This window comes from Myiozetetes cayanensis, unplaced genomic scaffold (assembly GCF_022539395.1).
Source record: "Myiozetetes cayanensis isolate MyiCay16 unplaced genomic scaffold, myiCay2020 scf711, whole genome shotgun sequence".
In the NCBI taxonomy this organism is placed as follows: Eukaryota; Metazoa; Chordata; class Aves; order Passeriformes; family Tyrannidae; genus Myiozetetes; species Myiozetetes cayanensis.
The window spans coordinates 1-23993 of NW_026087978.1; the positions used below are offsets into that span (position 1 = coordinate 1).

Here is a 23993-nt window from a genome sequence, read left to right on the forward strand (position 1 = left end):
CCATCCAGGTGCAAATCCCTGTGCTGATCCCGCTGTCCCCATGGAAATCCCCGTGTTCCCACACAGATCCCGCTGTCCCCGTGTCCTTGTCCCTGTGCCAGCAGCACAGCTGGGACCTGAATCCCCCTGTCCCCATCCCAGTGTCCCCATCTCCCTGTCCCCATCCTTGAAACCCCCTGTCCCCATCCCTGTGTCCCCATCCCTGTCCCCACTCCTGTGCCCATCCCGGTGCCAATCCCGCTGTCCCCGTGTCCTTGTCCCTGCGCCGGTGGCACAGACGGGCCCTGAGGCCTCGTGTCCCTGTCCCTGTGGCCCCATCCCCCTGTCCCCAACCCCGTGTCCCATCCCCCTGTCCCCAACCCCGTGTCCCATCCCCCTGTCCCTGTGTCCCCATCCCCGTGTCCCCGTCCCAGTGCCAATCCCAGTGCCAATCCCTCTGTCCCCGTGGAAATCCCGTGTTCCCACACAGACCCCGCTGTCCCCGTGTCCTTGTCCCTGTGCTGGCGGCACAGCCGGGGCCTGAATCCCCCTGTCCCTGTCCCCGTGTCCCCATCCCCGTGTCCCCAACCCCCTGTCCCTGTCCCTGTGTCCCCAACCCAGTATCCCATCCCCGTGTCCCCAGCCCTGTCCCCAACCCCCTGTCCCTGTCCCCGTGTCCCCATCCCCCTGTCCCCAAACCCGTGTCCCATCCCCATGTCCCTGTCCCTGTGTCCCTGTCCCTGTGTCCCCACCCCAGTGTCCCCATCCCTGTCCCCATCCTGGTGCCAATCCAGTGCCAATCCCGCTGTCCCCGTGTCCTTGTCCCTGTGCCAGCAGCACAACTGGGGCCTGAATCCCCCTGTCCCCAACCCCGTGTCCCATCCCCATGTCCCTGTCCCTGTGTCCCTGTCCCAGTGTCCCCATCCCTGGACAAACCCCCATGTCCCTGTCCCTGTGTCCCTGTCCCAGTGTCCCCACCCCAGTGTCCCCATCCCTGGTCCCAATCCTGGTGCCAATCCCGCTGTCCCCGTGTCCTTGTCCCTGCGCCAGAGGCACAGACGGGCCCTGAGGCCCCGTGTCCCTGTCCCTGTGTCCCCATCCCGTGTCCCTGTCCCTGTGTCCCCATCCCTGTGTCCCCATCCCCGTGTCCCCGTCCCAGTGCCAATCCCAGTGCAAATCCTGCTGTCCCCGTGGAAATCCCCGTGTTCCCACACAGATCCCGCTGTCCCCGTGTCCTTGTCCCTGTGCCAGCAGCACAACTGGGGCCTGAATCCCCCTGTCCCTGTCCCCGTGTCCCTGTCCCCATGTCCCCAACCCCATGTCCCAACCCCATGTCCCATCCCCATGTCCCCATCCCCCTGTCCCCATCCTTGAAACCCCCTGCCCCCATCCCAGTGTCCCCATCCCTGTCCCTGTCCCCATGTCCCTGTCCCTGTGTCCCCATCCCTGGACAAACCCCCATGTCCTGCTCCCCCTGTCCCTGTCACACCCCCTGTCCCCACACGTGTGATCCCATGTCATTCCTGTGTCATTCCCGTGTCCCTGTGTGTGTTCCCGTGTCATTCCCATGGAAATCCCGTGTCATTCCCATGTTCCCATGTCCCTGTGTGTGTCCCTGCCACATCCCATGTCCCCACACGAGTCCCCGTGTGTGTTCCCATGGAAACCCCGTGTCATTCCCATGGAATTCCCATGGAAATCCCGTGTCATTCCCATGGAATTCCCATGGAAACCCCGTGTCATTCCCATGGAAATCCCATGTAAATCCCGTGTCACTCCCATGTTCCCGTGTCCCCAAGCTCAGCCCCTCCCCCCCCCGTTAATTAGCACCGCTCATAACGAGGGAGGGATGAGGAAAGGACATAGAAAGGAGTTTCCCCCGCAAAAAGGAGACCCCCAAAAATGGGGACTCCCAGGAAAGTGGGGACTCCCCAAAAAAAAATAGGGATCCCCAAAAATAGGGAAAACCTCTCAAAAAATAGGGACCCCCCCTCAGAAATTGGAATCTCCCCACAAAAAATAGGATTCCCCCAAAAAATGGGGATCCTCAAAAATAGAAATCCTCCCTCCCAAAAATAGGAACCCCCAAAAAAAAAGATTAGAAAACCCCACAAAAGTGGAACATCCCCAAAATGGGAACCTCGAGAGTGGGACACCCCCAGAAAATGGGACATCCCCCAAATAAGGAAAACCCCTCAAAAATAGGGAACCCCCCAAAAATAGGAACACCCCCAAAAAAATCCCTCCCCAAAATCCCCCACCCCCAAAACAAAACAGGCACCTCCCCACCTCCCCAAAACCGCCCCCACCCCAAAAAACCCTTCCCGACCCCTCCTCCCCAAAATTTTGGGGTGATCCCTCCCAAGAACCCCCGGGATGGGGAGGAGCTAGATTGACCCTCCCCCAAATTTTAAGGGAGTCCCCAATTATTTTTTTGGGGGAGACCCGGACATTGAATTGGGGGGAGAGATCCTTTTTCCCACGGGGACCTTCCCTCCCCCCGCGCCCCTCCCCACCCTCCCAGGCCGCCCCTCCCCCTCGGATTAAGGGGCAGCAGATGGCGAAGGGGGATGACACCCTCCCCACCCCCAAATCCCCGTGACCCCCACTGACCCCCGGGCAGGAGGGAGGGGCTGGGGAGGGACGAGGGGGTTGAGGGAGGATTTTGAGGGTCCCTGAAGGATTTTGGGGGGTCCTGGGGGTTTTGGGGGTGAGGGGAATTTTGGGGGCTCCTTGAAGGATTTTGGGGGTCCTGGGGGGATTTATGGGCGAGGGAGAGGAGTTAGGGGGTTTGGGAGGTCCTTGAAGGGTTTGGGTTTTGGGGGTTCATTTCAATTTTTTGGGGGGGTTATTTCAGGTTTTGGAGGTTTATTACAAATTTGGGGGGTTATTTCAGGTTTTGGAGGTTTATTACAAATTTGGGGGCTTATTTCAGTTTTTTGGGGCTTTATTTCAGTTTTTGGCGTTTTATTTCATTTTTTGGGGGGTTTATTTCAGTTTTTGGGGGTTCATCAAGATTATTCGGGGGTTATTTCAGTTTTTAGGCATTTTTTGGGTTCTTTTTTGGGGTTTATTTCAATTTTTGGGGCTTTATTTCAGTTTTTGGGGCTTTATTTCACTTTTTTTGGGTTTATTTCAATTTTTGGGACTTCATTTCACTTTTTTGGGGCTTTATTTCAATTTTTGGGGCTTTATTTCAGCTTTGGGAGTTTTATTACGATTATTTGGGGGTTAATTCAGTTTTTAGGCATTTTTTGGGGGGGGGTTCTTCAGTTTTGGGGTTCTTTTTTGGGGTTTATTTCAATTTTGGGGCTCTATTTCAGTTTTCAGGCCTTTATTTCAATTTTAGGGCTTTTTTTTCATTTTTGGGGGGTTTATTTCAATTTTGGGGGTTATTTCAATTTTGGGGCTTCATTTCAGGTTTTGGGGGGGTTTTTTTGGCTTTTTTTTGGTGGAGGATTTTTTTAGGGGCTGTTTTTCAGGGAGCCTGTTTTTTAGGGGGGTCTGTATTTTTGGGGGTGTCGTATTTTTGGGGTTTTTTTTAGGGACTGTTTTTTCAGGGTCTGTTTTTTTTGGTTTTTTTTTTTGGTTTTTTTGGGTTTTTTTAGGGACTGTTTTTATAGGGGTTTTTTTTTAGGGGCTGTTCTTTTGGGGGGGGTCTCTATTTTTTGTTTGTTTTTTATTTTTTTAGGGACTGTTTTTATAGGGTCTGTATTTTTGGGGGAGGGGTTGTATTTTCTTGGGGGGGGCTGCATTTTTTTTGTTGTTTTGTGTTTTTTTGTTGTGTTTTTTTTTGTTTGTTTGTTTTTTTAAGGGACTGTTTTTACAGGGTTTTTTTTTTACGGTCCGTATTTTTGGGGGAGTATCTGTATATTTTTGGGGGGGTCTGTATTTTTTTAAATTTTAATTATTTTGGGGGGGATTGTTTTATATGTTGACTGGTTTTTTAGGGTCTATATATTTTTTAGGGGGGTTTCTGTATTTTTTGTTTAGTTTTTTGGGGTTTTTTTTAGGGTCTGTATTTTTGGGGTGTCTGTATTTTTTTGGGGGAGGTGTCTATTTTTTTGGGGTGTCTGCATATTTTTGGGGGGTACCTGTATATTTTGGGGGGTACCTGTATTTCTGGGGGTTAATTTTTTGTTTGGGTTTTTTTGCTGTTTTTGGGGGTTTTTTTGTTTTTTAGGGTCTGTATATTTTAGGTGGCATCTGTATTTCTTTTTGGGGGTGTCTCTATATTTTTGGGATATATCTCTATATTTTTTGGTCTATATATTTTTGGGGGTATCTCTCTATTTTTTGGGGGGCTCTCTATATTTTTGGGGTAACTATATTTTTGGGAGATATCTGTATTTTTGGGGGTGTCTCTGTATTTTTGGGGTGTATCTCTATATTTTTGGGGTGTATCTCTATATTTTTGGGGGGGTCTCTATATTTTTGGGATGTATCTGTATATTTTTTGGTGTATCTCTATATTTTTGGGGTATATCTGTAATTTTGGGGGGGTATCTCTATTTTTGGGGGTATCTCTTTATTTTTTGTGGTATCTCTATATTTTTGGGGGCTCTCTATATTTTTGGGGGGGTGTCTGTGTAATTTTTGGGGTGTCTATTTTTTTGGGGGGTATCTATATTTTTGGGGTTGTCTGTATATTTTTTGGATATATCTCTATATTTTTGGGGGTATCTCTATATTTTTGGGATATATCTGTATATTTTTGGGGTGTATCTCTATATTTTTTGAGTGTATCTGTATTTTTTTGAGGGGTATCTCTATTTTTTTGGGGAGTATCTCTATTTCTGGGGGGTATCTGTATTTTTTGGGGGGTATCTGTATATTTTTAGGGTTGTCTCTATATTTTTGGGGGGTATCTCTATTTTTTGGGGGGTATCTCTATTTTTTGGGGGGTATCTCTATTTTTTGGGGGGTATCTATATTTTTGGAGTGTATCTCTATATTTTTGGGGTTGTCTCTATATTTTTGGGGTTGTCTCTATATTTTGGGGGGTATCTCTATTTTTTTGGGGGTATCTCTATTTTTTGGGGGGTATCTGTAATTTTTGGGGGGTATCTGTAATTTTTGGGGGTGTATCTCTATATTTTTGGGCTGTATCTCTGTATTTTTAGGGTGTATCTCTATATTTTTGGGGGGGTATCTCTGTTTCTGGGGGGTATCTCTATATTTTTGGGATATATCTCTATATTTCTGGGCTGTATCTCTATATTTTTAGGGTGTATCTCTATATTTTTGGGGGGTATCTCTATTTTTGGGCTGTAGCTCTATTTTTGGGGGGGTATCTGTAATTTTTTGGGGTTGTCTGTATATTTTTTGGGGGGTATCTCTATATTTTTGGGCTGTATCTCTGTATTTTTAGGGTGTATCTCTATATTTTTGGGGGGTATCTGTAATTTTTTGGGGTGTATCTCTATATTTTTTGGCTGTATCTCTATATTTTTGGGCTGTATCTCTATTTTTTGGGGGGGTATCTCTCTATTTCTGAGGGGTATCTCTCTATTTTTGGGCTCTATCTCTATATTTTGGGGGTACCTCTCTATTTCTGGGGGTTCTGCGGGTGCTCTCGGGGCCGTCCCGGGGTGGGGGAGGGGTCCCCGCGGCCCCCAGTAGCCTCCCCAGTTCGGCGGCTCCGACAGCTACCGCGTGGCCACCACGCAGGACAAGGGGGGCGAGAAGGAGTCCCCCAAAAAGGGCAAGAGCAAGACCCGGGACCTCGATGACCTCAAGAAGGAGGTGGCCATGGTGAGTCCGGGGGTTTGGGGGGGTTGGGGCGATTTAGGGGGTTGGGGGGAGATTGGGGGGGATTTGGGGGCGGTTTGGGGGGATTTAGGGGGAGATTGGGGCATTTGGGGCAGTTTGGGGGCGATTTAGGGGAGATTGGGGGATTTGGGGGATTTAGGGAGGTTTGGGGGATTTGGGGGGATTTGGGGGAGGTTCGGGGGGATTTGGGGGGCTTGGGGGTGGTTTGGGGGCATTTGGGGTCATTAAAGGAAGGGTTTGGGGTGGTTTGGAAGGTTTGGGGGCATTTGGGGAGATTGGGGGGATTTGGGGCAGTTTGGGGCGATTTAGGGGAGATTGGGGAATTTGGGGGAGATTGGGGGATTTGGGGCAGTTTGGAGGATTTGGGGAGTTGGGGGGATTTAGGGGGATTTGGGAGTCAGTTCGAGGGGATTTGGGGGCTCAGGGGGCAGTTTAGGGGCATTTGGGGTCATTAAAGGAGGGTTTGGGGTGGTTTGGGAGGTTTGGGGGGTTTGGGGGGATTTGGGGAGTTTGGGGGTATTTGGGGAAATTTTGGGGGTCTCTGGGGGTTTGAGGGGGTGTCTGGGGGTGTTTTTGGGGTCCCTGACCCGGGGGTGTCTCTGGGGGTATTTTGGAGGTGTTTTGGGGGTCTCTGGGGGTGTTTTTGGGGTCGTTTTTGGGGTCCCTGACCCGGGAGGTCTCTCGGGGTGTTTTTGGGGGTGTTTTGGGGGTCGTTTTTGGGGTCCCTGACCCGGGGGGTGTCTCAGGGGGTATTTTGGGGTTTCTGGGGGTATTTTGGGGTCGTTTTTGGGGTCCGTGACCCGGGGGGCGCCCCCCCATTCCCCACAGACAGAACACAAGATGTCCATCGAGGAGGTTTGCAGGAAATACAACACCGACTGCGTCCAGGTACATTTTGGGGGGGGGTCCCGGGGGGGGTTTTGGGGTCTCTCCGGGAGGGTTTTGGGGTCTGCGAGTTTGGGGGTGCCCCCGACCCCCCTTTTTTTTACCATGGAGGGACCCCCAGGGAGCTGTTTAGGGTGTCCCCCCCCCAAAAAAAAAAAACAAACATGTGTTTTGGGGGCATTTTGAGGGATTTTGGGGGCATTTCTGAAGGTTTTTTTTTTGGGGGTGTGTGAATTTCTCGGCGGTTTTTTGGGGTCCCTCCGGGTGGGGTTTTTTTTGGGGGGAGCCTCCCATTTTCGGGGTGGCCCCCCCAAAATCCCGTGTGTTTTATTTAACACCCCCCTACCCCTCCCGGGGCTCATTTTGGGGCCATTTCGGGGCATTTCAAAGCCCTTCTTGGTGGGATTTTTTTTTTTTTTTTTTGGGGGTCTCCACCGACCCCTCCCCCGGGTGTTTTTTTTTTGGGGTGCAGGGTCTGACCCACAGCAAAGCGCAGGAGATCCTGGCCCGGGACGGCCCTAACACGCTGACCCCCGCCCACGACCCCCGAGTGGGTGAAGTTCTGCCGGCAGCTCTTCGGGGGCTTCTCCATCCTGCTCTGGATCGGGGCCATCCTCTGCTTCCTGGCCTACGGCATCCTGGCCGGCACCGAGGACGAGCCCTCCAACGACAACGTCAGCCCGGCTTTTGGGGGGTTTCGGGGGGTTTCGGGGGGATTTGGGGGCGTTTCGCGGGGATTTGGGGACGGGGAGTTAACGGGAGTTAAGAGGGGAAGGAAGGGGTTGGTTGGGATTTAGGCGGGCAAAGGGGGGTTTGGAGGGGAGTTGAGGGTCTGGGAGGGCAGTTGAGGGTCTGGGGGTGTCGGTTTGGGGGATTTGGGGGCGTTTCGGGGGATTTGGGGGCGTTTCGGGGATTTGGGGCTGCGGAGTTAACGGGAGTTAAGGGGAGTTAATGGGGAAAGGAGGGGTCGGTTTGGATTTAGGGGGGATTTTGGGGGCCGGGGGTGTTAATTTGGGTCTGGGGATCGGTTGAGGGGGTTTTGGGGGTTTGGAGGGGTTTGGGGGCGTTTCGGGGATTTGGGGCTGCGGAGTAACGGGAGTTTGGGACGGGGAGTTAATGGGAGTTAAGGGAGAAGGGAGGAGGTGGGTCGGGATTTAGGGGGCAGAGGGGGGTCTGGGGAGGCAGTTGAGGGCCTGAGGGTTCGGTTTGGGGGGTTTTAGGGGAGTTCAGGGGGATTTGGGGGAATTTGAGGCTGCAGAGTTAGCGGGAGTCGTTAACGGGAGTTAAAGGGACAATGGGGAGTTAAAGGGACAGTTGGGGAGTTTTAATGGGACAGTTGGGATTTCAGGGAGATTGAGAGGTTAATCTGGGTCTGGGGGGTCGGTTTGGGGGTTGGGGGGTTTTGGGGAGTTTTAGGGGGTTTAGAGGGATTTGGGGGATGCAGAATTAAGGGGAGTTCGTGGGAGTTAAGGGGAAGGGAGGGTGGGTCGTGATTTAGGGTGGGAAAGGGGGATTTTGGGTGTCTGGGGGGATCAATTTGGGTCTGGGGGGGCAGCTGAGACCCCGAGGTGTCGATTTTGGGGGGCCAGGGGGTGCCTGACCCCCAAATTTCTCTGACTCAGAACGGGGGATTTCCCTTCCCCCTCAAAGCGCTGAAGCACTGAGGGGGGTTTTTTTGGGGTCCTGCTGCTTTTGGGGGTAATTTTGGGGGTCTGGAGCCCCCAAAAGTGACGGTGCCCCCCCCGTTTCGACCCCCCCAGCTGTACCTGGGCATCGTCCTGGCCGCCGTCGTCATCATCACCGGCTGCTTCTCCTACTACCAGGAGGCCAAGAGCTCCAAGATCATGGAATCCTTCAAGAACATGGTGCCCCAGGTGAGCATTTTGGGGGGGATCTGGGGGGCTGGGGTCGAAATTCGGGGCTCTGGAGTCGAGATGGGGGTTTGGGGTGATTCGGGGTTTGGGGTGAATTCGGGGGTTTGGGGTCAGAAATTCGGGGTTTGGGGTCGAGAATTCGGGGTTTGGGGTCGAGATTCGGGGGTCTGGGGTCGGAGATTTGGGGGTTCTGAGTTGGATTGGGGCTTGAATCCGCATTTAGGGCTGGTTTGGGGGTCCTAAAACCTGTTCTGGGGTTGTTTGGGGGCTGGTTTGGAGTCCTGCTCCATTTTTGGGGGTCCTGCCCCATTTTGGGGTCCTGGTCCATTTTTGGGGTGTCCCAGAACCTGTTTTGGGGCCGTTTGGGGGGCTCTTTTGGGGCATTCTGGCAGTTTTGGGACCATTTTGGGGTCGTTTTGGGGCCATTTTGGGTCGTTTTGGGGCCGTTTTTGAGCCGTTTTCTTTACTTTTTTTTTTTTTACCATTTTTGGGCCAATTTTTTTTTTTTTTGGCCACTTTAGGGGACCATTTCGGGCAGCCATTTGGGGAGGCCAGTTTTGAACCATTTTTAGGGGTCATTTTGGGGCCATTTTGAGAGCCGTTTTGGGACCATTTCTGACCCGCCCCCAGAAAAACACCCCAACACCAAAAAAGGTTGATTTTTTCTCAGTGTCCCCAAGTGTGGTTGGGAGATTCCCAGGGGGGTTTTGGGGTTTCCTGGGTTGGTTTGGGGGTTCCCGGGGTCTCTCACCCCCAAACCCACGAATCACCCAATATCCCAGCAAGCTCCTGGTGATCCGGGAGGGGAGAAGATGCAAATCAACGCCGAGGACGTCGTCGTGGGGGACCTGGTGGAGGTCAAGGGGGGCGACCGAGTCCCCGCTGACCTGAGGATCATCTCGGCCCACGGGTGCAAGGTGGGACCCCCCCGGAGCCCGGGGGCACCCCAAAAAATCCAGGGAGATCCCCAAAGATCCAGGAGACCCCAAAAATCGTGGGAACCCCCCCAGATCCAGGGATCATCTCGGCCCACGGGTGCAAGGTGGGACCCCCCCGAGACTGGGGGCACCCCAAAAAATCCAGGGAGACCCCAAAAAATCCGAGGGCACCCCAAAATCAGGAGACCCCAAAGATCAGGAGACCCTAAAAATCGTAGGAACCCCCCAGATCAGGGATCCGTCTCAGCTCACAGGGTGCAAGGTGGGACCCCGAGGACTGGGGGCACCCCAAAGATCAGGAGATACCCCTAAAAATCCAGGGATACCCCCAAAAATCCAGGAGACCCAAAAAGTCCAGGAGACCCCTAAAAATCAGGGATGCACCTAAAAATCAGAGCAGAGACCCCAAAAATCAGAAGACCCCCCAAGATCAGGGATCAATCTCGGCCTACGGTGCAGGTGGAGACCCCCAGAGCCTGGGGCACCCCAAAAATCAGGAGACCCCAAAAATCCAGAGGACCCCCAGGTGGATAACTCGTCCCTGACCAGGGAGCTGGAGCCCCTCCAGTCCCCCCCAAACCCCCTAAAACCCCTCAAACCCTTCCCTGACCCCCAAACCTCTCAGGGACCCCCAAATTTCTCAGGGGACCCCCAAATTTATCAGGGACCCCTAAAACCTCCCCCCAGGTGGATGACTCGTCCCTGACCGGGGAGTCGGAGCCCCAGGCGCGCTCGCCCGACTGCACCCACGACAACCCCCTGGAGCGCGGAACATCACCTTCTTCTCCACCAACTGCGTCGAGGTGAGCCCAAAAACCCCAAAAATAACCCCAAAAACCATGAAAACCCCCAAAAACACCCCAAAACCACCCTGAAACCACCCAAAAACACCCCCAAAACCCCAGGAGGGGCAGGGCAGGAGGTTTGGGGGTCCCAAAGCAGCACCTTCTTCTCCACCAACTGCGTCGAGGGTGAGCACAAAAACCCAAAAAATAACCCCAAAACATCCCAAAACACCCCCAAAATACCCCAAAACCACCCCAAAACACCCCCAAAATACCCCAAAAACACCCCAGAAAACCTGAAGGGGCAGGGGAGGAGGTTTGGGGGTCCCAAAGCAGCACCTTCTTCTCCACCAACTGCGTCGAGGGTGAGCCCAAAAACCCCAAAAATAACCCCAAAAATGCCCCAAAAACACCCCAAAAACACCCCAAAACCACCCAAAAACACCACCAAAACACCCCCAAAACCCCAGGAGGGGCAGGGGAGGAGGTTTGGGGGTCCCAAAGTGTCACCTTCTTCTCCACGAACTGCGTTGAGGGTGAGCCCAAAAAACCCCAAAATAACTCCAAAATACCCCAAAAAGCACCCCCAAAACCACCCCCAAAAACCCCTACTGACCCCTACTCCCATTTTCCCCTATTTTCACCATTCCCACCCCAACTTTTGGGATTCCTCCTGTTTTTGGGTGTTTCTGACCCGTTTTGGGTGTTTCTGACTCATTTTTGGGTGTCTCTGACCCATTTAAGGCACGGCACGAGGCGTGGTGATCGCCACGGGGGACAGGACGGTGATGGGGGTCCCTCTTTGGGGCCATTTTGAGAGGCTTGTTTCTGACCCCTATTCCCATTTCTCTGTACTTCCACCATTTTTGGGTGTTTCTGACCCGTTTTTTGGTATTTTTGACCCGTTTCTGTGCCGTTCCAGGCACGGCACGAGGCGTGGTGATCGCCACGGGGGACAGGACCGTGATGGAGGTCCCTCTTTGGGGCCATTTTGGGGCTGTTTTGGGGCTGTTTTTGATCCCTACTCCCGTTTTCCCCAATTTTTACCATTTCTGACCCGTTTTTGGGTGTTTCTGACCCGTTTTTGGGTGTTTCTGACCCATTCCAGGCACGGCTCGAGGCGTGGTGATCGCCACGGGGGACAGGACCGTGATGGGGGTCCCTCTTTGGGGTCGTTTTGGGGCCCTTTCTGACCCCTATTCCCATTTCTCCACATTTTTACCATTCCTATCCCATTTTTGGGTGTTTCTGAGCCGTTTTTTTGTATTTTTGACCCGTTTCTGTGCCGTTCCAGGCACGGCTCGAGGCGTGGTGATCGCCACGGGGGACAGGACCGTCATGGGGGTCCTTCTTTGGGGCTGTTTTGGGGCCGTTTTTGGGGGTGTTTTTGATCCCTACTCCCGTTTTCCCCAGCATTTTCACCATTTCTGACCCGTTTTGGGTGTTTCTGACCGGTATTTTTGACCCGTTTCTGTGCCATTCCAGGCACGGCTCGAGGCGTGGTGATCGCCACGGGGGACAGGACCGTCATGGGCCGCATCGCCACGCTGGCCTCGGGGCTGGAGGTGGGCAAGACCCCGATCGCGGTGGAGATCGAGCACTTCATCCAGCTCATCACCGGCGTCGCCGTCTTCCTCGGCATCTCCTTCTTCATCCTCTCCCTCATCCTGGGCTACACCTGGCTCGAGGCCGTCATCTTCCTCATCGGCATCATCGTGGCCAACGTGCCCGAGGGGCTGCTGGCCACCGTCACGGTGAGCTGGGGGCACTGGGAGGGAGATATGGGGCACTGGGAGGCACTGGGAGGCACTGGGACTGAAATACAGGGCACTGGGAGGGGTTGGGGGGGCACTGGGAGGGGTTTTGGGGGGTTCCCACCCTCATCTTCCTCATCGGCATCATCGTGGCCAACGTGCCCGAGGGGCTGCTGGCCACCGTCACGGTGAGCTGGGGGCACTGGGATGGAGATATGGGGCACTGGGAGGCACTGGGAGGGCACTGGGAGGGCACTGGGAGGCACTGGGAGGACTGGGAGGGCTTTGGGGAACACTGGGAGGGACTGGGAGGGCACTGGGAAGCACTGGGAGGGCACTGGGAGGGACTGGGAGGGGTTTTGGGGGGGGTCCCGCCCTCATCTTCCTCATGGGTGGGACCCCCCTGGTTACGATGGGGGGGTCCCTGCATTGAGGGCTCCTTAAAGGGACTTTGGGGTCATTTTTGGGGGCAGTTTTGGGGGTCCCAACCCCAAATTGGGGGTCCCAACCCCCCTTTTTCCCCCCCAGGTGTGCCTGACCCTGATGGACAATGGGGGGGTCTCTGTTTACGATGGGGGGGGTCTCTGGTTATGATGGGGGGGTCCCTGTTTACCCTGGGGGTCCCTGCATTGAGGGTTCATTAGAGAGACCTGGGGGCAATTTTGGGGCAGTTTTGAGGGAATTTTGGGGGTCCCAACCCCCAAATTTAGCCTCAACTTTTTCGCCCCAGGTGTGTCTGACGCTGATGACAGCCAATGGGGGTGTCTCTGTTTATGATGGGGGTCCCTGGATACAGTGGGGGTTCCTGCTTGATGGGGGCTCGTGAGGGCCGTCATGGGGGCAGTTTGGGGTCATTTTGGGGCAGTTTTGGGGGTCCAACCCCAAATTGGGGGTCCCAACCCCCCTTTTTCGCCCCCCAGGTGTGCCTGACGCTGACAGCCAAGCGCATGGCCCGCAAGAACTGCCTGGTGAAGAACCTGGAGGCCGTGGAGACCCTCGGCTCGACCTCCACCATCTGCTCCGACAAGACCGGGACCCTCACCCAGAACCGCATGACGGTGGCACACATGTGGTTTGACAACCAGATCCACGAGGCAGACACCACTGAGGACCAGTCCGGTGACTGGGAGGGACTGGGAGGCACTGGGAGGGGCAGGGAGGGGCTGGGGAGGTGGGAAATGGGGAGTTATTGGGAGTTATGGGGGGTAAATGGGGGGTATTTGGGGGGTAAATGGGGGGTAAATGGGGTGGTTTGACAACCAGATCCACGAGGCCGACACCACTGAGGACCAGTCCGGTGACTGGGAGGGACTGGGAGGCACTGGGAGGCGCTGGGAGGGGCAGGGGAGGTGGGAAATGGGGAGTTATTGGGAGTTATGGGGGTAAATGGGGGTATTTGGGGGTAAATGGGGGTAAATGGGGTGGTTCGACAGCCAGATCCACAAGGCTGACACCACAGAGGACCAGTTGGGTGACTGGGAGGGACTGGGAGGCACTGGGAGGGACTGGGAGGCACTGGGAGCACTGGGAGGGGACTGGGGAGGGGCTGGGGGGATGGGAAATGGGGAGTTATGGGGGTTTATGGGGAGAAATGGGGGTATTTGGGGATAAGGGGGACATGGGGAGCTATTGAGGGGTACTGGGGGCTACTGGAGGATACTGGGGGACACTGGGTGTTACTGGGGGCACTGGGAGCTGCTGGGGGAGCACTGGGCAGCTATTGGGAGCTACTGGGTGTTACTGGGGGTACTGGGGGCTATTGGGGGCAATGGGGGTTACTAAGGGTGGGGACACTGAGGACTGGGGGCTACTGAGGGGCACTGGGCGTTACTGGGGGCTACTGGGGACACTGAGGGGCTACTGGGGTGGGGTCTGACCCCCTCCCCTTTCCTTTGTGTCCCCCCAAAAAAAGGCACGGCCTTCGACAAGAGCTCCCCGACCTGGGTGGCCCTGAGTCACATTGCAGGGCTCTGCAACAGAGCCGTGTTCAAGGGGGGCCAGGAGAACGTCCCCATCCTCAAGGTGGGGGTCCTGGGGGTCCTGGGGGGATTTGGGGGTTTGGGGGGATTTGGGGGGTTTTGGGGGTTTGGGGACGGGGGTTGAGTCACATCGCGGGGCTCTGCAACAGAGCTGTGTTCAAGGGGGCAGGAGAAACGTCCCCATCCTCAAGGTTGGGAGGTCCTGGGGGTGTGTTTGGGGGTCCCAGGGGGGTCTGGGGGTGCCCATCCCAGTTCTTTGGGCCCCCCAAATCCAGCAGGATGTGACCTGGGGAGCACCTCGGGATGGGAGGGGAGGGTGAGAAATTCAGGTGTTTTTGGCTTCCCGGGACTGAGGGGGCTTTGGGGGTCCCAGGGGGTCCCAGGGGGTCTGGGGGTGCTGATCCCAATTCTTTGGGCCCCTGACCCCAGCTTTTGGGCCCCCAAACCAGCGGGACGTGGCCAGGGACGCTGTCGGAGTCAGCGCTGCTGAAAATGCATCTGAGCTGTCCTCGGGCTCCGTGAAGGTGATGAGGGAGAGGAACAAGAAAGTGGCCGAGATCCCCTTCAACTCCACCAACAAATACCAGGTAAAACACCCCCAAAAAAAAATCCCTGGGGGTGGCCAAAAATATCGAGGGACACACCAAAATCGGGGGAGATTCAAAAAAACCTGGGGAGATTCAAAAATCTGGAGGGATTCAAAAATGTGGAGGGACCCAAACAATCAGGGGGGACCCAAAAATCTGGAGGAGCTTCAAGAAATCTGGAGGGGCTTAAAATTGGGGGGGCTTCAAAAAAATCGGGGGGCTTCAAAAAAATCTGGAGGGGGCTCAAAAAACCTGGGGCCTAAAGTGTCCAGGGGTTTCAAAAATGTCGCAGGGGAGGTTTCAAAATCGGGTGGGGGTTTAAAAAGACAAATTTTACCCCAGACCCATAAATCTCGACCCCCAAATCTGAGCCCCAGACCCTCCAAATTTGACCTCCAGATCCCCAATCCCCCTCCCTAAACCCCCTTCCTCCCCTCCCCTCCCCTCCCTCCCCATTAACCCCCTCCCCTCTCCCTATTTAACCCCAAAAACCCCAATTTGGGGGTCCATCCCCACACTGGGGGTCAATCCCGACCTACCTGATGCCCCCCTCATTTTTATCCCCCCCACCCCCAGCTGTCCATCCACGAGACCGAGGACCCCAACGACAACCGGTACCTGCTGGTGATGAAAGGGGCCCCCGAGCGCATCCTGGACCGCTGCTCCACCATCCTCCTGCAGGGCAAGGAGCAGCCCCTGGACGAGGAGATGAAGGAGGCCTTCCAGAACGCCTACCTCGAGCTGGGGGGGCTCGGGGAGAGGGTCCTCGGTGGGTTTGGGGGGGCACAGGGGGTCTCAGGGTGTCCTGGGGGCCGGAGAAGAATTGGGGTGATATGGGGGATTTGGGGGATCTGGGGGATTTGGGGCTCCCTGTAGCTCCTGGAAGGAGGGAGAAGGGGCTGGGGGAGGGGGGCCCAGGGGGTCCTGGGAGGGTCCCAGAGGGTCCTGGGATTGGGGTCAGAAGAGGATTTGGGGCAGATTTGGGGGGATTTGGGGCTCCTGTAACTCCTGAGAGGAGGGGAAGGGGCTGGGGAGGGAGCTCAGGGGTCCTGGGAGGGTCCCAGGGGGTCCTGGTGGGGCTGGGAGGGGATTTGGGGGATTTGGGGGTCCCTGGGGAGCAGCCCCTGGACGAGGAGATGAAGGAACCCCTTCCAGAACGCCCCCTGAGCTGGGGGAGCCTCGGGAAGAGGGTCCTCGGTGGGTTTAGGGGGTCCCAGGGGGTCTCAGGGGGTCCTGGTGGGGCTGGGAGAGGAATTAAGGGAATTTGGGGGGTCTCACCCCATGTCCCCCCCCAGGTTTCTGCCCCTCTCACCTGCCAGAGGAGCAGCACCCCTGGGGCTGGGGGGGATGGATTTGGGGGGGGTCTCAGTGGTTCGGGGGGGTCTGTGGGGTCTCAGGTTTCCTGTAGGATTTCAGGGCTGATTTAGGGATTGAGGGGGGATTTGGGGGGGTCTCACCCCGTGTTTTCCCCCCCAGGTTTCTGCTCCTCTCACCTGCCCGAGGAGCAGCACCCCAAGGGCTGGGGGGATGGATTTGGGGGGGTCTCAGTGGGTCAGTGGGGGTCTGTGGGGTCTCAGGTTTCCTGTAGGATTTCAGGGGTTCAGAGGGGGTCTCACCCCGTGTTTTCCCCCCCAGGTTTCTGCCACTTCTACCTGCCCGAGGAGCAGCACCCCAAGGGCTGGGGGGGGTGGATTTGAGGGGGTCTGTGGGGTCTCCATTTTTTTGTAGGATTTCAGGGCTGATTTGGGGGTTCAGGGGGGTCTCACCCCTTTTTTTCTCCCCCAGGTTTCTGCCACTTCTACCTGCCCGAGGAGCAGTACCCCAAGGGCTTCGCCTTCGACTGCGACGACGTCAACTTCGCCACCGACAACCTCTGCTTCGTGGGGCTCATGTCCATGATCGACCCCCCCCGCGCCGCCGTGCCCGACGCCGTCGGCAAGTGCCGCAGTGCTGGCATCAAGGTGGGACCACAGAGACCCCAAAATCCACCCCAGAATCCCCAAATCCCCCCAAATCCCCAAAATATCCCAATCCTGCTGTGCTGGGAAGTGCCTCAGTGCTGGCGTCAAGGTGGGACCACAGACCCCCAAAATCCACCCCAAACACCCCCCAGAGACCCCAAAATCCACCCCAGAATCCCCAAATCCCCCAAAATCCCCAAAATATCCCAGCCCTGCTGTGCCGGAAGTGCTGCAGTGCTGGCATCAAGGTGGGACCCCAGACCCCCAAAATCCCCCCAGACACCCCAGAATCCCCAATCCCCAACATCCCCAAATACCCCGACCCTGCTGTGCCAGAAGTGCCGCAGTGCCGGCATCAAGGTGGGACCCCAGAGACCCCAAAATCCACCCCAGACACCCCCCAGAATCCCCAAATCCCCCAAATCCCCCAGACAATCCCAGACAAACCCAGCCCCGCTGTGCCGGGAAGTGCCGCAGTGCCGGCATCAAGGTGGGACCCCAGAGACCCCCAGACCCCAAAATAGCCCCAGAATCCACCCCAAGTCCCCAAATACAAATCCCCAAAATACCCTGACCCTGCTGTGCCAGAGGTGCCGCAGTGCCGGCATCAAGGTGGGACCACAGAGACGCCCCCGGACCCCAAAATCCACCCCAAACACCCCCGGAATCCCCAAATCCCCAGAACTCCCCAGACCCCAAAATACCACCCCAGACACCCCCAGAGTCCCCAAATCCCCCCAAGACCCCCTACAACCCCTGCCCTTCCTGTGTGCCCTCCCAGTGCCCCCCCAAGCAAGGGGTGACCCCCAGACCACCCAGTCCTTTCCTCACAACCAGGGGTGACCCCAGACCCCCAGGACCCCTCCCCGAGCAGGGGTGACTCCCAAATTCCCCCTCCCCAGTCCCTTCCTCCTGTGCCCCCAGAACGGAGAGGGTGACCCCAAACCCCTCCCTCCCCAATCAGGGTTGACCCCAAAACCCCCAGGACCCCTCACCAATCAAGGGGTGACCCCAAAACCCTCAGGACCCCTCCCCAATCAAGGAGTGACCCCAAAACCCCTCAGGACCCCCTCCCCTGAGCAAGGACCCTAAAACCTCCCGAGACCCCTCCCGACCAATGGGTGACCCCAAAACCCCCAGACCCCCTCCCCGACCAAGGGGTGACCCCAAAACCCCCAGGACCCCTCCCTGACCAAGGGGTGACCCCAAACCCCCAGGTGATCATGGTGACCGGGGACCACCTGATCCCCCCTCCCTGACCCCCGCTGCCCCCAGGTGATCATGGTGACCGGGGACCACCTGATCCCCCTCCTGACCCCCTGCCCCCCAGGTGATCATGGTGACCGGGGACCACTTGATCCCCCTCCTGACTCCCCCTGCCCCCAGGTGATCATGGTGACCGGGGACCACCCCATCACGGCCAAGGCCATCGCCAAGGGCGTCGGGATCATCTCCGAGGGCAACGAGACCGTGGAGGACATCGCGGCCAGGCTCAACATCCCTCGTCAGCCAGGTCAACCCCAGGTGAGCTGGGGGATTTGGGGGTCCTGGGGGATTTGTGGGGTCTGGGGGCACAGGGAGTGAAGTTTTGGGGGGGTTAGGGGGTTTTAGGGAGGTTTGGGGTGGTTTTGGGGCAGGACATCTCGGCCAGGCTCAGCATCCCTGTCAGCCAGGTCAACCCCAGGTGAGCTGGGGGTTTTGGGGGTTTTGGGGGATCCTGGAGGGGCTTGGGGGTCTGAGGGGCACAGGAAGTGAAGTTTTGGGGGATTTAGGGGGTTTTAGGAGGTTTGGGAGGGTTTTGGGGGCAGGACGTCGCGGCCAGGCTCAACATCCCTGTCAGCCAGGTCAACCCCAGGTGAGCTGGGGGGATTTGGGGGGTCCTGGGGGGTCCTGGAGGGGTCTGGGGGGTCTGGGGGGCACAGGGAGTGAAGTTTGGGGGGGTTTTGGGGCTCCCAGGGGACGTCAAGCCCCGTGTGATCCACAGGATGGACCTGAAGGGTTTGGGGCTGTTCAGGGCTCGGTCAGGGTTCGGTGTCGGGGTTTTGGGGTTTCACTCCCATTTTTGGGGGTCCCCCCGTGGGTTTTTGGGGTCCAACCGTGGTGTTTGGGGGCCCCCCAGGGACGCCAAGGCCTGTGTGATCCACGGCACCGACCTGAAGGACATGAGCTCGGAGCAGATCGACGAGATCCTGCAGAACCACACCGAGATCGTCTTCGCCCGCACGTCCCCCCAGCAGAAGCTCATCATCGTGGAGGGCTGCCAGAGACAGGTCTGGAGGGGGGGGACACCCCAAAAACTGCCCCAAAACCCTGCTCAGAACCCCAAAAAACCTCCTCAGAGCCCCCAGAAACCTCTTCAGAGCTCCCAAAACCCACCCAGAGCCCCCAAAACCTACCCAGGGCCCCCCAGCAGAAGCTCAGCATCGTCGAGGGCTGCCAGAGACAGGTCTGGGGGGGGGGACACACCCCAAAAACCCCCCAAACCCTGCTCAGAGCCCCAAAAACCTCCTCAGAGCCCCAAAACCCTGCTCAGAGCCCCCAAAACCCACCCAGAGCCCCCCAGCAGAAGCTCAGCATCATCGAGGGCTGCCAGAGACAGGTTTGGGGGGGGGGACACACCCCAAAAACCCCCCCAAAACCCTCCTCAGAACCCCAAAAACTTCCTCAGAGCCCCAAAACCCACCCAGGGCCCCCCAGCATCGTCGAGGGCTGCCATGACAATGCCAGTGTCCCCCATTGTCCCCATGACAATGCCAATGCCCCCAAGACGGTGCCAATGTCCCCCATGTCCCCACCAATGTCCCCCATTGTCCCCATGTCCCCCCATTGTCCCCATGACAACACCAGTGTCCCCAAGATGATGTCAATGTCCCCCATGACCCCACCAATGTCCCCCATTGTCCCCCATACCCCCATACCCCCTTTGTCCCCATGACAATACCAATGCCCCATAATGGTGCCAATGTCCCCAAGACAGTACCAATGTCCCCATGTCCCCCCATTGTCCCCATGACAATGCCAACGCCCCCATAATAGGGCCAATGTCCCCAAGATGATGTCAATGTCTCCATTGTCCCCCATTGTCCCCCATACCCCCATGACAATGCCAATGTCCCCATGACAATGTCAATGCCCCCATTGCCATGCCAGTGTCCCCATAATAGTACCAATGTCCCCAAGATGATACCAATGTCCCCATTGTCCCCCACTGTCCCCCACTGTCCTCATTGTCCCCCCATTGTCCCCATGACAATGCCAATGCCCCCATTACCATACCAGTGTCCCCATAATGGTGCCAATGTCCCCAAGATGATGCCAATGCCCCCAAGACGGTGCCAATGTCCCCCATTGTCCCCACCAATGTCCCCCATTGTCCCCATGTCCCCTCATTGTCCCCATGACAATGCCAATGCCCCCATTACCATGCCAGTTTCCCCATAATAGTGCCAATGTCCCCATGACAATGCCAATGTCCCCAAGATGATGCCAATGCCCCCATGACGGTGCCAATGTCCCCCATTGTCCCCACCAATGTCCCCCATTGTCCCCATGTCCCCCATACCCCCATGACAACACCATTGTCCCCATGACGGTGCCAGTGTCCCCAAGATGATGCCAACGTCCCCCATGTCCCCACCAATGTCCCCCATGACCCCACCAATGTCCCCCATGACCCCACCATTGTCCCCCATACCCCCATGTCCCCCTGTTGTCCCCATGACAATACCAATGCCCCCAAGACGGTGCCAATGTCCCCCATGTTCCCACCAATGTCCCTCATTGTCCCCATGTCCCCCCATTGTCCCCATGACGGTGCCAGTGTCCCCAAGATGGTGCCAATGTCCCCCATGTCCCCCTGTTGCCCCCAAGACAATGCCAATGTCCCCAAGATGGTGCCAACATCCCCCATTGTCCCCACCAATGTCCCCATATCCCCATGACAATGCCAATGCCCCCATTACCATACCAGTGTCCCCATAATAGTGCCAATGTCCCCAAGACAATACCAATGTCCCCAAGATGATGCCAATGTCCCCATTGTCCCCCATTGTCCCCCCCTGTCCCCATGTCCCCCATTGTCCCCATGACAACGCCATTGTCCCCATGACGGTGCCAGTGTCCCCAAGATGGTGCCAATGTCCCCCATGTCCTCACCAATGTCCCCCATTGTCCCCCATTGTCCCCCATTGTCCCCATGACAATGCCAATGTCCCCAAGATGATGTCAATGTCCCCAAGACAGTGCCAATGCCCCCCGTTGTCCCCAGGGCGCCATCGTGGCGGTGACGGGGGACGGCGTGAACGACTCCCCCGCGCTCAAGAAGGCCGACATCGGCGTGGCCATGGGCATCGCCGGCTCCGACGTGTCCAAGCAGGCGGCCGACATGATCCTGCTGGACGACAACTTCGCCTCCATCGTCACCGGCGTCGAGGAAGGTGGGAGGGGAACCCCTCCCAGGCCCCGTTCTGGGGGTCCCCAGGGGGGTTGGGGACAGTCCTGCAGTGACAATTCCCATCCCTGTCACCCCCAACGCAGGGCGGCTGATCTTCGACAACCTGAAGAAATCCATCGCCTACACCCTGACCAGCAACATCCCCGAGATCACCCCCTTCCTGCTCTTCATCATGGCCAACATCCCCCTGCCCCTGGGCACCATCACCATCCTCTGCATCGACCTGGGCACCGACATGGTGAGCAGGGGGGCTGGGGGACCCCAAAATCCCCCTGGGGACCCCAAAATTCACCCCAGGGACCCTAAATCCACCCTAACCCCTCCAAATTCACCCCAACGCCCTCCAAATCCATCCCTAATCCCCCTGCCCCTGGGCACCATCACCATCCTCTGCATCGACCTGGGCACCGACATGGTGAGGGGGGAGACCCCCAAAATCCACCCCAGGGACCCCAAAATTCACCCCAACCCCTCCAAATCCACCTGGGAAACCCAAATTCACCCCAGGGACCCCAAATCCACCTCCAAATCCATCCCCAACCCCCCCTGCCCCTGGGCACCATCACCATCCTCTGCATCGACCTGGGCACCGACATGGTGAGGGGGGGACCCCCAAAATCCCCCTGGGGACCCCAAAATCCACCCCAGGGACCCCCCAAAATCCACCCCGCTCCCCCAAACCCTCTGGGATCCCCAAAACCTTGGTCTCCCCGCCCATGGCAGGTGCCCGCCATCTCCCTGGCCTACGAGGCTGCCGAGAGCGACATCATGAAGAGGCAGCCGCGGAACCCCCGCTCGGACAAGCTCGTCAATGAGCGCCTCATCAGCATGGCCTACGGCCAGATCGGTACGGGGGCCCGGGGGTCTGGGGGACCTGGGGAGTCCCAGGGTGGGTCTGGGGGTCCTGAGGGGTCACACAGGGGGGATACAGGGGGTAAAGTGGGGGTTACAGGGGTTCATACGGCTCTGGGCGGCGTTGGGTGCCGTTGAGTCCCGTTGGGTGCCGTTGAGTCCCGTTGGGTGCCGTTGAGTCCCATTGGGTGCCATTGACTCCCATTCGGTGCCGTTGAGTCCCATTGGGTGCCATTGGGTGGTGTTGGGTCCCATTGGGTGTCATTGAGTCCCATTGGGTGCTGTTGAATCCCTTTGGGTGCTGTTGGATCCCTTCGGGTGCTGTTGGATCCCTTTGGGTGCCATTGGGTCCCGTTGGGTGCTGTTGACTTTCATTGGGTGCCATTGAGTCCCGCTGGGTTCCTTTGACTCCCATTGGGTGCCATTGGGTGTCACTGGGTTCCAATGACTCCCATTGGGTGCTGGGACCCCCCAAGCCCCCGTGGTCCCACAGGGATGATACAGGCCCTGTTGGGTCTCCATTGGGTGCCGTTGGGTCCCATTGGGTGTCACTGAGTCCCATGGGGTGCTGTTGGATCCCTTTGGGTGCTGTTGGATCCCTTTGGGTGGCATTGACTCCCATTGGGTGCCATTGGGTTCTGATGACTCCAATTGGGTGCTGGGACCCCCCTGTGGCCCCCCAGGGATGATCCAGGCCTGTTGGGTCTCCATTGGGTGCTGTTGACTCCCATTGGGTGCCACTGCATCCTGATGACTCCCACTGGGTGCTGGGACCCCCCTGACCCCTCCTGTGGCCCCCCCAGGGATGATCCAGGCCCTGTTGGGTCTCCATTGGGTGCCGTTGGGTGCCGTTGAGTCCCATTGGGTGCCGTTGAGTCCCATTGGGTGCCATTGACTCCCATTGGGTGCTTTTGGGTGCTGTTGACTCCCACTGGGTGCTGGGACCCCCCTGACCCCTCCTGTGGCCCCCCCAGGGATGATCCAGGCCCTGGGCGGGTTCTTCTCGTACTTCGTGATCCTGGCTGAGAACGGGTTCCTCCCGTCCTGCCTCGTCGGGATCCGCCTGCGCTGGGATGACCGCACCATCAACGACCTGGAGGACTCCTACGGCCAGCAGTGGGTGAGTCACCCCCAAAAACAACAGGGACACCCCAAAAACGGGGCACCCAAAAATGGGGCACCCCAAAAATGGGGCATCAAAATGGGGCACCCCAAAAACAGGGGACACCCCAAAAACGGGGACAGCCCAAAAATGGGGCACCTCAAAAACAGGGGCACCCCAAAAACGGGGCACCCCAATAATGGGGCACCCCAAAAAGGGGGGACACCCCAAAAATGGGGGCCACACCAAAAACGGGGCACTCAAAAATGGGACAGCCCAAAAATGGGGGACAGCCCAAAAACGGGGGACAGCCCAAAAATGGGATTACCCCAAAAACAGGGGACACCCCAAAAACAGGAGATGGGATCCCCCAAATTCCTGGGAAAGGCTGAAAATGGGGAGGGGGAGAACCTCAATTCCCAGGAAGGTGGTGGGGGGAGGGTGGTCTCTGTGCCCCAGTTTCTGGGAAAAAGGGGGGGTGGTCTTTACACCCCAATTCCCAGGAAATTGGGGGGGGTCTCCCACCCCAAACACCCCCATTTTTCCAGCCCCCAATCCCAACCCTACTGGGGGTGGGGGTGGGGTTGGGACCTTCCCCCCCTCTTTCCTCCCGAACCGGGGGTCGTAGCCGGACGGGGTTTTTTGGGGTGCTCAGGGGGGTCTCCTGGAGGGATCCCACTTCCTCACCCGGGCCCCAGACGTACGAGCAGCGCAAGGTGGTGGAGTTCACGTGCCACACGGCCTTCTTCGTCAGCATCGTGGTGGTGCAGTGGGCGGACCTGATCATCTGCAAGACCCGCCGCAACTCCGTCTTCCAGCAGGGCATGAAGTGAGACCTGGGGGGGTCCCCGAAATCTTTGGGGGGTCCCTGAAATCCTGGGGGGGTCCCCAAAATCCTGGAGGGGTCACCGGAATCGTGGGAGGGTCCCCAAAAATTGTGGGGGCTTCAGAAATCCTGAGGGGAGAAGAGCAACCCTGGGAGAGGAGGAGGAGGAGGAGGAGGAGGGAAGATGGATTTTGGGGGCTCCTGAAATCCTGGGGGGGTCCCCGAAATCCTGGAGGGGTCCCTGAA

General features: G+C 57.2%; 2 protein-coding genes across 2 annotated transcripts; both read left to right on the forward strand.

Annotated features, from left to right (window-relative positions):
• Positions 1–6: 6 nt before the first annotated feature.
• On the forward strand, positions 7–1861 carry LOC126652237 (uncharacterized). The gene is made up of 2 exons (XM_050338909.1): positions 7–291; positions 636–1861. Exons 1-2 carry the CDS (start codon positions 41–43, stop codon positions 1351–1353), a joined length of 969 nt encoding a protein of 322 aa, XP_050194866.1. The 5' UTR covers positions 7–40; the 3' UTR covers positions 1354–1861.
• A 3740-nt stretch (positions 1862–5601) lies between these two features.
• On the forward strand, positions 5602–23785 carry LOC126652236 (sodium/potassium-transporting ATPase subunit alpha-3-like; the record flags this gene model as incomplete). Its single annotated transcript, XM_050338908.1, is given in 22 exon segments — positions 5602–5733; positions 6580–6639; positions 7109–7164; positions 7166–7310; positions 8397–8510; positions 9293–9427; positions 10136–10212; positions 10729–10769; positions 11719–11987; positions 12908–13106; positions 13900–14009; positions 14416–14553; positions 15130–15322; positions 16339–16514; positions 17901–18004; positions 18166–18198; positions 18634–18784; positions 20782–20950; positions 21051–21205; positions 21691–21814; positions 22794–22939; positions 23620–23785. Coding segments are annotated over 22 exon segments (2862 nt in total), but the record flags the coding sequence as incomplete, so codon positions are not given.
• Between the last annotated feature and the right edge of the window lie 208 nt (positions 23786–23993).